The sequence below is a fragment of the Pollicipes pollicipes genome, unplaced genomic scaffold (genome assembly GCF_011947565.3).
Source record: "Pollicipes pollicipes isolate AB1234 unplaced genomic scaffold, Ppol_2.1 Scaffold_4881;HRSCAF=5763_pilon_pilon_pilon, whole genome shotgun sequence".
Lineage (NCBI taxonomy): Eukaryota > Metazoa > Arthropoda > Thecostraca > Pollicipedomorpha > Pollicipedidae > Pollicipes > Pollicipes pollicipes.
In genome coordinates, this window is record NW_023596576.1 from 1,962,837 (window position 1) to 1,978,672 (window position 15,836).

Genomic DNA, 15,836 nt, shown 5'->3' on the forward strand with positions numbered 1-15,836 from the left:
CTACGGAGATATGGCGAGGTCAGTATCACCAGGCCCGCTGCGGGGATAGGGCAGGGTCAGTATCACTGGGCTCGCTGCGGAGATAGGGCGTTGTCAGTATCACCGGGCTCGCTGCGGGGATGAGGCGGGCCAGTATCATCGCCCGCCCCGCCGTATTGGCGTCGCAGTTGATACGGTACAGAACAAGGTAATGAGTGATATAGCATGTGTCCAGTGGCATTACAGGAACCTAGGGTATCAACATTTCAGGAGAATTTTCTACATTGCCTTTGGCCAATATTCATTTTGCACGGTTTTCAGAGGTTCAGAGAACCAGGGGGGGGGGGAGATTTGACGACGCTTACACTGCCATCTTCGTGGGGCATATTCTCTCAAGAGACCTTTGAAAACAAGCCTTACAGTGTCACGCACGCGCGGCAACCTGTGCATGCACATGCTGCACAGATTAACTGAGCACGCTTCTGCCTGTGTTCTTGTCCGGCCAGAATACACCTACTGCCCCTATGTCAGCAAACAATGACTACAAACCTGCCGTGCCCAGGACAGGAGCACGGTGCTTTAGCCACGCACCTGATGTAGTTGAGGTTGAATCGGATCGGCATCTGGAAGTCGAGCTGGATGGTGGCGCACTGGTGGTAACGGCGCAGCGCGTCCAGCACGCGGATGTCGATCTTGGGCCCGTAAAATGCACCGTCACCGGGGTTCAGCTGCCACTGCTGGCCCGAGGCGTCCAGCGAGTCCTTCAGCTGCTTCTCGGCGTCGTCCCAGAGCTGGCGGCGGCCGGCCGGGTCAGGGCTGTCAGACCGATGACACGAGGGTGGGGCGCGCCCTGAGTGACCGCCCGTCAAAAAAGGCGGGGAGCCATCAAAACGCCCAGGATAGCAGCGTCCAGTGTTCATGTCGTCCAGGATCGCAGCATCCACCGTCCATAACGTACAGAATGCGTCCAATGCCGTGCCCCCATTGGGAACGTTCATAAGGTCCAGGCGCGCAACGCCCAGAGTCGCAAAGTCCAGAGTCATAAAGTCCAGTGTTCAAAACGTCCAGTATCCCCGGCACTCAGGCCAGTTTGGATTCCTGCCGCTAGATGACACTACAGAAGCATCCTTGAGTCCTGTCGCTATTTCCCTCTTTTGTCAACAGATGGCACAGTCCACTTGGCGTTCGACTGATGATCACATGATGCGTACAGTGAAGCAGGGTTACGATAAATTACCTAGACGCCTGGCGGCCGTATCCGGCCTGGGCGCGGCCGCGCCCCGGGACCCACCGGCGGACTGGGCGCAGCCGCGCCGAGCGGCGGCGCGGCCGGAGACATGGCGGGTGGCGCGGGCTCGGCGCGGACCGCTGCGCCAGCGGGGAAAGCGGGCTCTCCCGCCCCGCCGCTGCCGCCGGGGTACACTCGGTTGCTCAGGGGCCCTTCATATTGGTATGGGGTTCTTCACATCGGGTTCTTTCGACTTGCTTGGAGGACCCGTGCTGTTGTTGGAGCTCCATGCAAGGTAACGCTTCGAGGCACTCGATGCTCAGGGGCCCTTAAATTTTGAAGGACAGGATAAATAAATGCTGAAGGATAGGATACTCTGTATTCCCACGCAACAGGCAAAGCAAAAACTCTGAATTAGTCCTCAGCCACCAGCTGATCAGATCAACTACCCGGCTGACCGTACTCTGTATTCCCACGCAACAGGCAAAGCAAAAACTCTAAATTAGTCCTCAGCCATCAGCTGATCAGATCAACTACCCGGCTGACCGTATCAATCTTGTGTGGAATCAAGCTTGTGATTTATTTTGATCATATTTAGCGGCCAATTTAAGTGTATGTTGCCATGTTTTCTTCGAAACACCTGGCCTTAAAATAGCATAATCTCCCATGATCCGGTGGAAATGAACAAGCTCCATGTATTTTCATACGCAGCACGTCTAGTTTTCTACGACTATGCGCAGTAAGCTAGGTTTCCGCATGCAAACTGCATGCATAACAATATTAAAACTCAATGGCTAGAAGATGAGGATTCTTGGTGGATAGAACCCTGAACTCTAGGGATCTCACAAAGTAAGGGGCCTTCCAGTTTTCTAGCGTTTTCGCGGTGTATGTGTGTGGAAATTTTTAGTTATCATGGAGTTACCTGCTTCCGATCACTCCCATATGGTGTCGTGTTAGTTGTGGCCGATGCTTTTGCCCGAATCGCACAGAGCGTCCACATTACAAATATATATATATATATATATATATATATATATATATATATACACTGACAGACGACAGACACACGAAGCTCGCAGAACTTGCACGGTCTATGACTGGTGACTGACTCTTCTATACATCTCGCACTTCATTTCATTTCGGTACCTTAAACACTTTAAATCAGAGCGGAAAACACGGGCATGCAAGCCAACAACAAACTTTTCTCGGGAATGCACTCACCGCCGTTTTGACTTGGCAACAACAAATAATTATTTAGCCGTGCAAAAGACATCATTAGCACCGCACACTGCGAATAACACAATCGACATAGCAAATCACAACACTGCATGCCAATCACCCAATACCAATACCCGTGCTATTCACCGGTGTCTTGTTCCTTGTCTAAGTGATCTACTTGTGATGCTGCTTCAAACAGATCATTCAGTAGTCTGATCCATTGCTTTGCTTAGCTCTTTTTGCTCTTTTAAAATCATGGTTTTGGGCTTTGTAAATGGCCCGCTTTGGTTTCGTGCCCCTTGGCGATGAAGACGATGTCGCCCCGCAAGGACGGTTTTTACGCCTCTTTGCCCAAGGGTCCGATCCAGGATTTTATCAGGGCGGAAAGCTCAACATAGTTATGCCCTTGGAATCAATGACTCTTTCAGAATAAAGGGTCGGGGCCTTATCCGGTACTCTATGGAATTGGGTGCTTCTTGAAAATAAAGGTTATGTTGCCCTGAAGAGAAGGATTTGGTGTTCCCCCGCCGAACGTACCGACGCAGGGTTTCATTGAGGGCACGGCACGAACGTCGCGGTGCCCCTGCAATTTGGTGTCTCATAAAAATATAAGTTACGTGGTTCCGAAATGAAGGTATTATTGCTCCTTTGCGATGAGATTTGGCGCCTCTTCAGGCATCAAAACCCCCTTGGGCCCAAGAGGGAGAGGAATGACCCCATGGCCCCTCTCCCCTCTGGACCCGCCCCTGCCTTGTGGCGCCTTAGAAAGTGTGTGCCTCTGGAAAATAAAAGCTAAGATGCCCGGTAATGAAGTTGGTTTGGTGCTCCCTCGTGGGACAGGCAGATCGAGAATTTCGAAGGGTGAAAGGTATAGATATTGTGATGTCCATGGATCTTTAACCCTGTTTCAAGCCAAAGCTTTGGGAAATTTAAATTGCCCACTTAGATAGAGGGTGTGTTTAAAATCAAAGCTATGGTGCCGCGAAATGAAAGTTATGGTGCCTCAAACTGGCCATTTCGGTGTCCCCTAGCCCAAGGGGTCAGTCCAGGATTTCGTCAGGCTGGACGACACAACAATGCCCTGAAATTTGGTGCCCTTAGAGAATGAAGGTTTTGGGCCGGTTATGGTGTACCCAGATCTCGGTGCTTATCGAAAAAAATGTGGTCATTTGCGGTGCTCCTGAAATTTTGGAGCCTTTTGAAAATAAAGGTTATGTGGATCCAAAATGAGGATTTGAGCAGCCAAGCCAAGCCAAGATGGAAGTACGTAAACATTATTGCCTCACATGGTTGCAATCGTCGACAAAACAAGGATCATAATTTTACGAGACTTCATTGCCGACATCCAATGCAGCAATAAGATGATATGTAAGACAGCGAGAGTAGGCACTTACACATAGGACATAACACGTGCAGAAGGAATATCACCATCCACCACATTTTTCTACGCAGTAAATATCAATTCGCACATTCGCACTCTAATTCTGGTTACATACATATCCCGTTATATAACTCCGTTTAAAACTAGGCAAGATATTACGGAGACTACAAAAACGTGAGAAGAAACACAAATGCACGGTATGCTGTTATCTTAACCGAGACATGCAACAGAAAAACCTGCCTCCGCCCGAAATGGCGGAAAAGCCAAATTAAATGGCAGAACCTGCCATCACCCTACTGCCTGCTGGCCAAGTATCCGCTAAATACCGATAACATGATGCTCTGACATTTGTCTCGGAGTTGCTATATGCGATCGGCTACACTATTGCATCTCCCGTTTCAAGAGCATTTGTAGCATGCCTCACACGCTGGGCGTGCCGTAAGCGCAATGTGTGCTCTTATATCGATCATCAAAGACTTTGCGAAACGATGAAAAGAGCTGAGCAAATTAAAGTCTATCATGATCATATACAAATTACATACCCATATCTTTGTCATATTACCCTGGGTCTCATGCGTTCACTGCACTTCGTCTTACGCGATAAGAGCGAGCAGTTGCCTTAATCGGTCATCTTATCGTTCACGCCATTTTCATTCGCTCCAACCTGCATGTCGCCAAACGCGTAAGAACAGTCTGGCGTGTCAATGTAGATGTTCTAGTTGTTCCGACGGGGAAGTTTCCCGAGCATCGGAACCTTTCGGCGCCAGTCCACGGACAGATCAAAACTTGTTGCGAGGGACTTGATCTTTTGGGACGGGGACAGCGTGAGGTCAAGCTAGGAGCAAGCAAACATGAGAGCAAAAAAACGTTGTTTTTCCTGTTTTGCCCACTATGGCTTCAACAAAATGAGGAATATCGTTTCACGAAAAATCGTTGCCGATACCCAACGCAGCAATATCAAGACGTTTAACCCTCGCCAAGATAGGCGGCGATTATGGCACGTGCTTTGGTACCAAAACGTGTTGCTCGATTTTCTGGTTTCGGAGCAGCGGCAGTTTGTGATGAGCACTCCACGGCGATCTATGGCTGATTCGGGCGGCGGGCGGCAAGAGAGATGCACTACAGAATGTACTGAGAATTGAACAAGACACACGCCAGTTCAAATTTTGTGTCACAGCAAGGCATGGTCTCGTAAACATAAAGCAAAGCTGCAAAGTGCAGTTTTTGGAAAATTCGACCTTTGACCTGTCAACAACATAAAAAACTAGTACCAATCATGGGATCGCGTTCAGAACAATATCCTGGCGTTCCCGGCAACCTTTATCTTTAGAAGCTTGGAAACGTTAGGGGGAGGGTCGCATCAACCCCCTCTCCCCTATCAGCCCGCGTTATGCAAAGCGGCGAATCAGGGCGATGGCTAAGACATACAGGGAGCATATGTACTTAAACGCGCGTACAACGCACATGCAGAAGGGATATTACTATCAACCACATATTTCCTGACCATAACATTACATGAACCCACACTTTTGCACTCCGATCTGTGGGTGCCAAAGCTCTCCCGTTATGTCACTCCGGTCATAATTCGGCTAGATATTCCGGAGGCTAGACAATCTTCACAATAAACAGAAAATTGCAAGATATGCAGTCATTTTCACCGAAACAGGCATCTAAATAACTTGTCGCCGTTCATCACGAAAACATATGTGATGCATGTGAACATTTGGCGTGGCAGTGTTTTTGAGATATAACTATTTTTGAACGTGTATTCGCTTTGCCCTGCCATGAGACTGTCTTTAGCGAACGTACTGGAGCTACACGTAACGTACACGTACTGGAGCTAATTTTCGACAACAAATCCGATCGACTTAACCTACAATGGCTCTTTGTCTTGGTTGATTGTAGCTACTACTTGGCGCGAAATGTGATGCATGACTTAACCGCATGCCAATTGATAAGCAAAAACATCCATACACACACACACACACACGCAGGCACGCACGCACGCACGCACGCACCCACCCACACCCACACCCATATATATATATATATATATATATATATATATATATATATATATATATATATATATATATATCAATAAACATACACGAAGCAGATTTTTCTTTACACATGTTTTGTTACACATCACAGCGGTCTTAGCATTGATGACCTTTTGGATGCTTTCTGGATAAATCTGATGACAGCTTTTCCTTCTTCTCGCTGGTCGTTGAAGATATCACCACAGCTCATGATACAAGGATGATACAGATTGTCTTATCGCATGGCCTGGTATTATTTAAATTTCTCAACGTTCCATTCTTCATTGGACATTTTCTGGAATGACAACTCTGGACAAAGTCGATATCGCAGTACGCTTGTGAACAAGCCCCCGCATTACTGCATTCTGGGTTGCGATGCTGTAACGTTGTCATGGGACTAAGTCATATGGCACCAGCACTATGGCGGCGTGAAAACGCTATTCTTTGCAGCATGGTTTAAATATGAATATTTCTATGACCCAGATTTTTTCGACCTGGCATATTCAATGAAACATTGTCAGCTGGGAAATGGGGTTGGTTTGCACGAAAGCCACAAAATATTGTTGAAATGCGCTTCCAGCCTGCTCCCGACAGATAGATAGGGTCACCCATTCACCAGTGATTTGTCCCCAGGAACTTCAGTCGGAAGTGCTTAGAAACAGCCTGTTTAAAAGAGTACACCATGCAACAACATAGGATGGGAATGGAATACGGCGGGCCAAACGGGCTCGCAGCACACGCATTGAGAAGTTGGAATGTACATCCTGCACTCTTAAGGAGAACGTGTCAGGGTGGATGCAGGGATGGCCTGCCCTTACGGGGGTGGTGAGTAATGAACCCGGGGGAATAAAGGGAATGTTCCACATTTGAAGATATTGAGGTAGGCATCAGATATGATGGGAAAAGCTTACTTGTAACTATTGGTAAACTTTCAAAGTTCAAAAACGACGTTAAGTAGCAGATTTTCAAGGTTAAAATCATTTTTTAGTTGTTATAAAGTTATAAAGTTTTAGTTACAGTTATTTTCAAAAGGAAAAATCCGCCCCATTACATCATTGTCCGATGGCGTAATGGAATGGTTTTGTGAGGACAACAATACCTGGCAGCGTTTGGCAGCCAGACCTAAAGAATACCTCGAAATACACGAAAGCTGACGCCAACCGGCCATTCTCGTCGCGGGTGCTATGTCGGGCGGCGGATTAGTAGGTGGTTTGTTTGCGGATTTTTTGTCTTGGTGCTGGCCGTAAGGAAAGCTTTGGTGGACTGTTTGACATATGCAACGTAGCGATCGCCAGCCTTTATAACAAATTGTTAATATCAAAGCGCGATATGCTGTGCTGCTGCTGTTGCTGCCATGCTGCTGATGAGGATTTTGCCAATACTGCATTTTCGACCTATCCTTGCCTGCAGTGCTGTGGTCCTGACATTGATATCCTGTGATGTGCGCAGCAGTTACTTTTTATTGTTTGTAACTGGAAATGCGGTGTCATGCAAAAAATAATAAGTCTGAAATGTTGGTATGAATTGATTGCCAAAGCATTACTATTGCTATGGCTATGATGGTAAGACTGGGCTACCAAGAGTGCTTATCTTGCTTAGGATTATTTATGCAATTCATGGTTAGCCCTGATATCACCATTGTGGTGCAATAGCATCCTTGCCGTTGATAGTCATTTCACATTGTTAAATCAGTTGTTACCAGTCATTCACAACTTATAAGCTGCTGTCTCATAGGTTTGACATAGAGTAGTTAACCAGTGTGGTACATTGTGTGATGGTACGAATCAACAGCGTCACTGTGACACTACCTCAGTGCTGTACTGTGGCAGTCCCTGCTGCTTTTTATAACAAATTCCATCACGCAAAGATGGGTCAGGCGTGCACTCTTGTTCTGAACCCCCATCTGACATATGACTGACCAAAACCACATGGTACAATATACAGATCACTTTCAGCAAAGCCAACAACCCATAAGTAACATCACCCGCTCAGCCTGTTTTTGGAATCCACAAAACGTGGGTGACAAAGACGCAAACACAGATAAAACAGCAGTTTAGCCTCATTCCTTGGAGGAAAACCAGGAGAATGAAGATACAGTTGGGTTGATATTTCGACAACATGCCGTTATCGAAACAATAGAAAAAGTGAATTAAAAATTGCCAGCCGATGACCCTACTCGATTTTTAGGATATTTTTTTTAAGCAAACCACAGTTTTTACAGGACACCAACATTCAGGGGATTAAACAAAGAGCGATTGCCAGCCATTGCTACGATACAGTGCTTACCTAAGAATTAGAATGCGCGAACATACGCGTGCATGCAAAGGAATTCAAGCAAATAGGCATCACGCTTCACGCTTCATTCAAGCATGTAGGCGAGTTGGAGTAAACAAGCATCACACATCACGCATCAATTATGCATGCAAACTATTTCAATTGAACAGGCATGGCACATCACGCGTCGGGTGTCACTTACATATATAAGGGATTTAAGCTAGCACACATCACACACAGAGGCACACATCACGTTCGGATAATGGGCCATGATGTGCCCTGTATGTCAAGATTTGGTCGCCTACTTTTCACAAGAATAGATTCACTTATTTTCCTGTCTGGGTGGTCCTGTGCTCTGATGATGACTTTAAGATGACTAAGATGACTAGGGTGGCTTAAAGCTTTAAAAGAGCATAGGGTCCACGCTTCCCTCGATTTCAGCCTCAGTGTGTTTTGCCCAAAAATGGACACCGAAAGGGGTATTCCCTGTTTTGTTTTTAGCGTCTCGCAGGTGTTCATTATACCTCAAACCAGACTTGATGAGTTATTTAGAGCCTTATGTTCCATAGGGCTTTAAACAACTCAAGAAGTGGAAAAGAAAAAAGGCCATCAACAAAATATGGGCTTTGTTGTTGGGTAACAGATATTCTCCGCAACTTTTAGGTAAAATGTTGGAAGAAGCAAACAAGTTTAGAGCGCGTGGCGGGATGGGTGGTAGGTGGCGGAAACCCGTCCTATCGGAAGACGGATTCTTAACGCAACTTTACATAGATGATCATTTGCTTTGGAAAGTCTAACACATTGTTGAAAAATCCAAACTTGCGCGTGCGCATACCTTGGAAAAACGACCATAAGCTTAAAAAGTCTCCGGTGAAATCTTAAATCTCGAAGCCTAAGTGCCCGGGTGGCAACAGATGTCATTTATGCAGCTCTGGGTTTCAAGAGGTTCGCACGCAAAAAAACGTGGTTTACGAAATCAAGTGTAAACTGTGTGAAAAACATGGGGGACATAGTCTATGTCGCGGTCATAGTCTATGTCATACGCCCTATTCGTTTGAGATATAATGAACACCTGTGAGACGCTAAAAACAAAACAGGTCACCTTTTTCTTTGACCATTTTTTGGCAGAACACGATCAGACTGAAATCGAGGGAAGTGTGGATCCTATGCCCCTTTTAGAGCTTTAAGTCATTAGTCCGGATGATCGGTAGGCACTGCATCGTGGTAATGGCTGGCAAACGCTCTTTGTTTAACCCCCTGATTCTGCTATTGTTTCGATAAAGGCATGTTGCCGAAATATCAACCCAACTATATATCCATTCCTCTGGGTTTTCTTCAAGGAATAAGGCTAATACTACTGGGTAATCTATGTGAATAATGTTCCTCGCTAATGCACTGATTAACTTACGTAATCTATCTTGTACTTGTTCTTACATGGGCCTTATGCCTACCTGCATCAGTTTTGGTAATACCGGTTATGTGCAAATACTACCGGCTATGCGGGCCCGGGCCGCAGGGCCGCAATTCCTAATGCGACCTACACCGAGACCTTCGGGCCCTTCGGAGCCACGAACCAGGACTTTGATCGTCTGCGCCCAGAGCCCTAAGGCGGGAGGAGGCGGGGCACGAGCCCCTGTACATCTCCTGTGTGCGGTACTGGAGGTATCTGAGCGGTGAATACGACCCCTGAGCGACCAGGGCATCCTAGCAGTTTTCCAGTTCCTTCAGTGTCCATAGCTTAAAGGGCAACAGAGGTATAAATGGTTGTAAGGGCCCTTAAATACCAGTGTACACCTGGCAACCAGAAAGTCCCGACTAGGCGGCGAGAGGGGTCAACGAGTTTGCCAGAGGGGGCTTCCTGAACTGCCAGACGCTGCTATGGTACTGTCAAAAATTTGATTTGGCAATACGTTTGCTATTCTCATTCAATATGGTTATTTTTTGGACTTCACGGTTCCAAAAAGGGCTCCTCCCACGGGGTCCCTGGACCCCCTCGCCATTCTCCCACACGCCCCCCTCCCCCCCCCCTTAAACAGCCAGACTCCAATAGTTTTCAGCTTAGACTTGAGACCCCATGCCTTTCCCGATTGGGGCCGAAGGACCTTTCCATCCTTTTTCAGATTTCCAATAGGTTTCTATTGGTAAACATGATACACTGATCCCCCCTCTGACGCCGAAGGCCCTCTGATCCGGATGGTCGACCCTGGATCAACGCGGGGCTACTCGCCGATCCAAACAGGTCCCAAGCCTAGCGGGTTCAATAAATGGCACAGGGATCCCAGTTCGACGCATTTGGGCCCTAGAGAAAACGGGCAGAGGGACCCTATCCGGTGCTTGTTTCTGACTGACACGAGGCTCTTCCATTCAGGCGCCCATCAAGGGGGGGGGGGGGGGGCGGCGGCTCCGGCCCAGCATGAGCGAGATCCCGGGATGTCTGACGTGTCCGGATGTCTGGTCCGCCGGCATGTGTACCACGGCGAATAGAGCGAAACCGAGTCAGGGGCCTCGGACTCGGACGCGAAGATGGCGGCGTGCCGGACTGAGCATTTTACCCAACCCGGGGCAGTATTTCTATCGCGGACGGGCTGCCCAACGGACAGGCCTCGCGCGCGTGTGGCAGGGTTCCGTTCCCGGGCGGGGGACGGCGCGCGTGACTGCAATCCTCATTTGGCGGCCGGGCTGCCTCGTCCGCCGGCCCGCTGCGGGTGTGGCTGCCGGCCGGACCGTCGAGCTGGGCAGCCTCTGGGCTGGCCTGTGTGTCAGAGCTCCGCGTCCAACCGATTGCACATTATTATTCCCACATATACATAGTGATTGAACGAAAGCATTGCCTGCAAATTTGGCGGGCAGCGGTTTGTTGGTCGGACGGGCTGTAATACCGGTTGGGGCTTTACGCCTCATCGGCTGCTAGGGCTATTTCGAGGCGGCTCTATTATGTATCTATCAGGCATTAGGTACGTGGGATACGGTAGTGGTGTGGCCAGAACCCCATCCCAAGATAGAAAAGTCCAGATATGAGCACCTTAACCACTAACCACCACCGCCTCTCTACGGCGCGAACTGCACCCGTCTCTACAAACCCCACACTGGTGTTGCTGGACCCCAAATTACATACTAGGAATTTCTGAAGCGTAAAAGGAAGAAAGCGTGTCTAGATTAATGAGGTGGATGGCGAATGCAAGCCCACGATTCTCCAAATTCATTTAGCTTATATATCGCAAACCAGCTCAGTGACATACACTCGGCTCTGCTGTTCAGATGGTGAGTCAACAGCGCCTTTGACCGCGGCACGTGCGTAGTGTTTTGCATGACGTTTGGCAAGCGGTTGAGTACATTCGCAGTCAACGTTTGTTTTTTTACGTTCTATTTACTTGCAACCAGTAGCCTTTCTCACAAAGGCAGTTTTTTGTACATTTGTATTGTAGTTTGTAAATTTGCATGTGTAGTTGTAAAAATGTGTTTCATGAAGCAGAAACCTACAAACAACAACTACAAATTACAAACCTACAAAACCACACACAAAAATTGACAAATCTCTCGAGAATTTCTACAACCGTAAGATTTAAAGTACAAATTACAACTACAAATCAACGATGGCCTACCCCGTTGTAGAATAGGTGATCGTTAGCTTAAGGCAATGCCACTAGCGAAAATGGATTGTGAACGCAAAGCTCGCAGAAGAAGGAGGCTGGCAAGAATCCCCAGGGGCAAAATAAGCAAGTACTCGGAGGAAGTGAAAGGACAAACAAGCTCGCAGAACGCAATGCTCAGATGAAGTAACCCAGTGATGGTGCTGATGGATTTGATAATCTCTAACTCCGCGTATGGCCCGTGCAACCAAGCGTGCATCAAACTTATTCCTTTGCGCTATTACCCATCACTATACATGACCTTGGCAGACGCACCGACCTGATCGAAATCCGGTAATTTTTTACTTTGGTACCTGTATTGCCGACGGAGGGAAGAGCTACGCTAGCTGCAGGGTTTCGAGTATTGTCGTCCGGGAGGAAAAGCTGTGAGGCATCGGCTGACATTGTGACGTCACTGAAAATGGTTTTGCATCGATCGGGATGGGGGTCCTTTCGGGCCGACTGAAGGCCATAAGGCTTTTGAATGTGATATGATGTCACTGGTATTCGGCTGGGTATGTGACGTCACGGGTCGTGAGTTTGTAAGGCTCTTTTGGGTCCACCGAAATGCCGTAATGCATCAGCTGGCCATGTGTCGTCACTGGTATTCGATTAAACATCAGGCGCGACCGGCCTCGTTCCATCTTTACTTTTCGTACCTGTCTGCTGCAAGCATTTGCGTGCCGCATAAAGGTTTGACCGAATCACCTCAATGTGTGACGTCCCTAATCATCACTTCATACGGGTGCACTTAGGCCCCACGACCACGGTGTGTCATGGTCTGCGAAGTATCACCGGATAGCGTGACGTCACTCGTATTCGAATACTGAGCGCAACAGGCCGTGCTTTATTTTTACCTTTGTATCTGTCTACTGCAAGCATTGGCGTGCTGGATGAAAGCTGCCGAACCACCTGAGTGTGTGACGTCACTGGTCACGAGTTTCAGCCGGTGCTTTTCGGCCAACTGAAGACCACAAGGTGTCAGCTAACGACGTCACTGCTATACGACCGATTGCAAGACGTCAATGGTCGTGGGTTTCCACGTGTCCTCTAGGACCGACGAAATGCCGTAAGGCATCAGCTGGCGATATGACGTCACTGGTATTTGGCTGAACATCAGCCAACAGGTCATGCTCCATTTATACCTTTCGTACATGTCTGCTGCAAGTATTGGCGGATTTTTTGCGGCCAACTGAAGGCCATAAAGCATCAGCTAGCGATGTGACGTCACTGGCATTCGACCGTGCGTGTCGCTGGTCATGAGATTTTACGGCCTCTTTTGGGCCGACGAAAGGTCATACGGCACTGACTGACGATGTGACGTCACTGGTATTCGAATGAACTTCGGGCGCGACAGGCCATGTTCCACCTTTATCTTTGGTACCTGTCCATTGCAAGCATTGCCGTGGAAGGCTCTGCCAAATTACCTGAGTGTGTACGTCACTGACCATTAATTTGTATACTCTTCTGAACCTACTATAGGCCACAAGGCATCAGCTGACGATATGATGTCACTAGGTCTCGACTAGACATCATGCGCAACAGGCCATGCTCTATCTAAGCCATGTTTCGTCTGTACCTTTCGCACCTATCTACTGCAAGTATTCGCGCGACACATAGGGGCTCTGCCGAATTACCTGAGCGTGTGGTGTAACTAGTCATGAGTTTACGCGGGTTTACTCTGGCTGACCGAAGGACATCAAGCATCAGCTGACGATATGACGTCACTGGTATTCGACTATACTCCAGGCGCGACAGGCCATGTTCCATCTTTACCTTTCGTACCTGTCTCTTGGAAGTATTGGCGTGCTGAATGAAGGCTCTGTCGAGTCTCCTGAGTAAGTAACGTCACTGGTCAAGAGCTTTTTACGGGACCTTTTGTACCCCCTAACGGTATAATGTATCAGCTGACGATATGACGTCACTGATGTCCGACTTAACATCAGGCGCGACAGGCCATGTTCTATCTTTACCTTTCGTACCCATCTATTACAAGTACTGACGTGCTGAATGAAGGCTCTGTCGAGTCTCCTGGGTGTGTAACGTTACTGGTCATGAGTTTTTTCTGGCTCCTTGGAACCCTCTATAGGGGAAAAATGCATCAGTTGACGACGTGATGCCAATGGTGTTTGACTTAACATGAGGCGTAACAGGTCATGTTCCATCTTTGCCTTTCGTACCTGTAAAGTATTGGTGCGTTAAATGATGGCTCTGCCGAGTCACCTGAGTGTGCGACGTCACTGGTCATGAATTTTTACGACTATTTTTGGCTGAGCGAAAGCCATAAGGCATCAGCTAACGAAATGACTTCACTGGTAGTCCACTGAGTGTGTGACGTCACTGGTCATGAGCTTTTACGGGCCTTTTTTGGCCGAGTTCAGGCCATTAGGCATCAGATAACGTTGTGGCGTCACTTGTATTCGAATTAACATCAATTGCAATAAGCCATGTTTCATCTTTACCTTTCGCATTTGCCTACTGCAGGTATTCGTGCGCTACAAAAGGCTCTGTCGATTCGCCTGAGCGTGTGGTGTAACTGGTCATGAGTTTGTGCAGGTTTACTCGGGCTGACTGAAGGACATCAAGCATCAGCTGACGATATGACGTCACTGGTAATCGACTAAACTCCAGACGAATCATCTGAGTGGGTGACGTCGCTGGTCATGAGTTTATACGGATTCACTTGGGCCCCCAAGGCCACAAAGCAACACCTCCCGTGAAGCATCACAGGATGATATGTCGTCACTGTTATTCGACTTAACATCAGGTCCAACATGCCACGTACTTTCTTTACCTTTCGTACCTGTCTATTAAAGGTATTGACGTGCAGAATGAAGGCTCCGTCGAATCTCCTGAGTTTGTGACGTCACTGGTCACGAGTTTTTATGGGCTCTTTTGAACCCATTATAGGTTGTAATGCATCGGCTGACGGCAGTGACGTTACTGGTGCTCGACTAAACATCAGGCGCAACAGGTCAGGTCAACAGGTCAGGTCATTTGCCTTTCGTACCTGGCTGCTGCAAATATTCGCGTGCTATATGAAGGCTCCGCCGAATCACCTGAGTACGTGACGTCACTGATCATCAGTTGGTAGGAGGTCACTTGGCCACCTATGGCTACGAAATTCCGCAGCAGAGGCGGGAGATGCACCATAGTTAAGCACACTAATTTTATTGTGCGCACCATTAAGTAGCAGCTTCAAACGCAACGGGCTGTTTCAACGACTAAAATTTTGAACAAACGTAAACACAAAACAAAGGTGATCCCAGCCCACAAACCGACGTATATGCAAAGCTATTCCGCCCGACATCACAGGATGCGCCCCTGAGCAGCTACGGTCCGGAATGCCCTGATGGCTAAATAATAATCAAGGGCGCCGCCTAGCGGTCATAAGTCTGGGCCACAGCCCGAATATCAGTGACGTCATATGGTCAGGTGATGCTTGATGTCCTTCCGTCAGTCCGAGTAAGCCCGCGTAAACTCATGACCAGTTACACCACATGCTCAGGTGATTCGGCAGAGCCTTTATGTTGCGCGCGAATGCTTGCAGTATAGAGGTGCGAAAGGCAAAGATGGAACATGGCCTGTTGCGCCTGAGATTAGTCAAACACCAGTGACGTCATATCGTCAACTGATGTCTTGTACCCTATAGGTACAAAAAAGCAGCCCATAAAGGACTCATGACCAGTGACATTACACACTCAGGAGATTTCACAGAGCTTTCCTTAAGCATGTCAATGCTTACAATAGACAGGTACGAAAGATAAAGACGAACGTGGCCTGTCGCGCCTGGTGTTAAGTTGAATACCAGTGACGTCACATCGCCAGATGATGCTTGATGTCCTTCAGTCAGCCCGAGTAAACCCGCGTTAACTCATAACCAGTCACACCACACGCTCAGGTGATTGGGCAGAGCCTTTATGTGGCGCGCGAATACTTGCAGTAGATAGGTGCTGAAGGTAAAGATGAAACTTGACATATTGTACCTGATGCTTAATTGAATACCAATGACGCCATATCGTTGCCTGATGCCTAATGGCCTTAAGTCGGCCGAAAAGGGCCCGGGAAAACTCATGACCAATGGC

The 15,836-nt window shown here is 48.0% G+C and overlaps 1 protein-coding gene across 7 annotated transcripts in view; it reads right to left on the bottom strand.

Annotated features, from left to right (window-relative positions):
• Positions 1-15,836, bottom strand: part of ThrRS (threonine--tRNA ligase) — a 40,195-nt gene that overhangs the window by 1,424 nt on the left and 22,935 nt on the right. For all 7 annotated transcript variants that reach the window (XM_037222929.1, XM_037222925.1, XM_037222930.1 and 4 more), the window contains one exon: positions 571-770. In XM_037222929.1, coding sequence (XP_037078824.1) covers positions 571-770 — 200 coding nt within the window. The remainder of the gene's footprint in view (positions 1-570; positions 771-15,836) is intronic.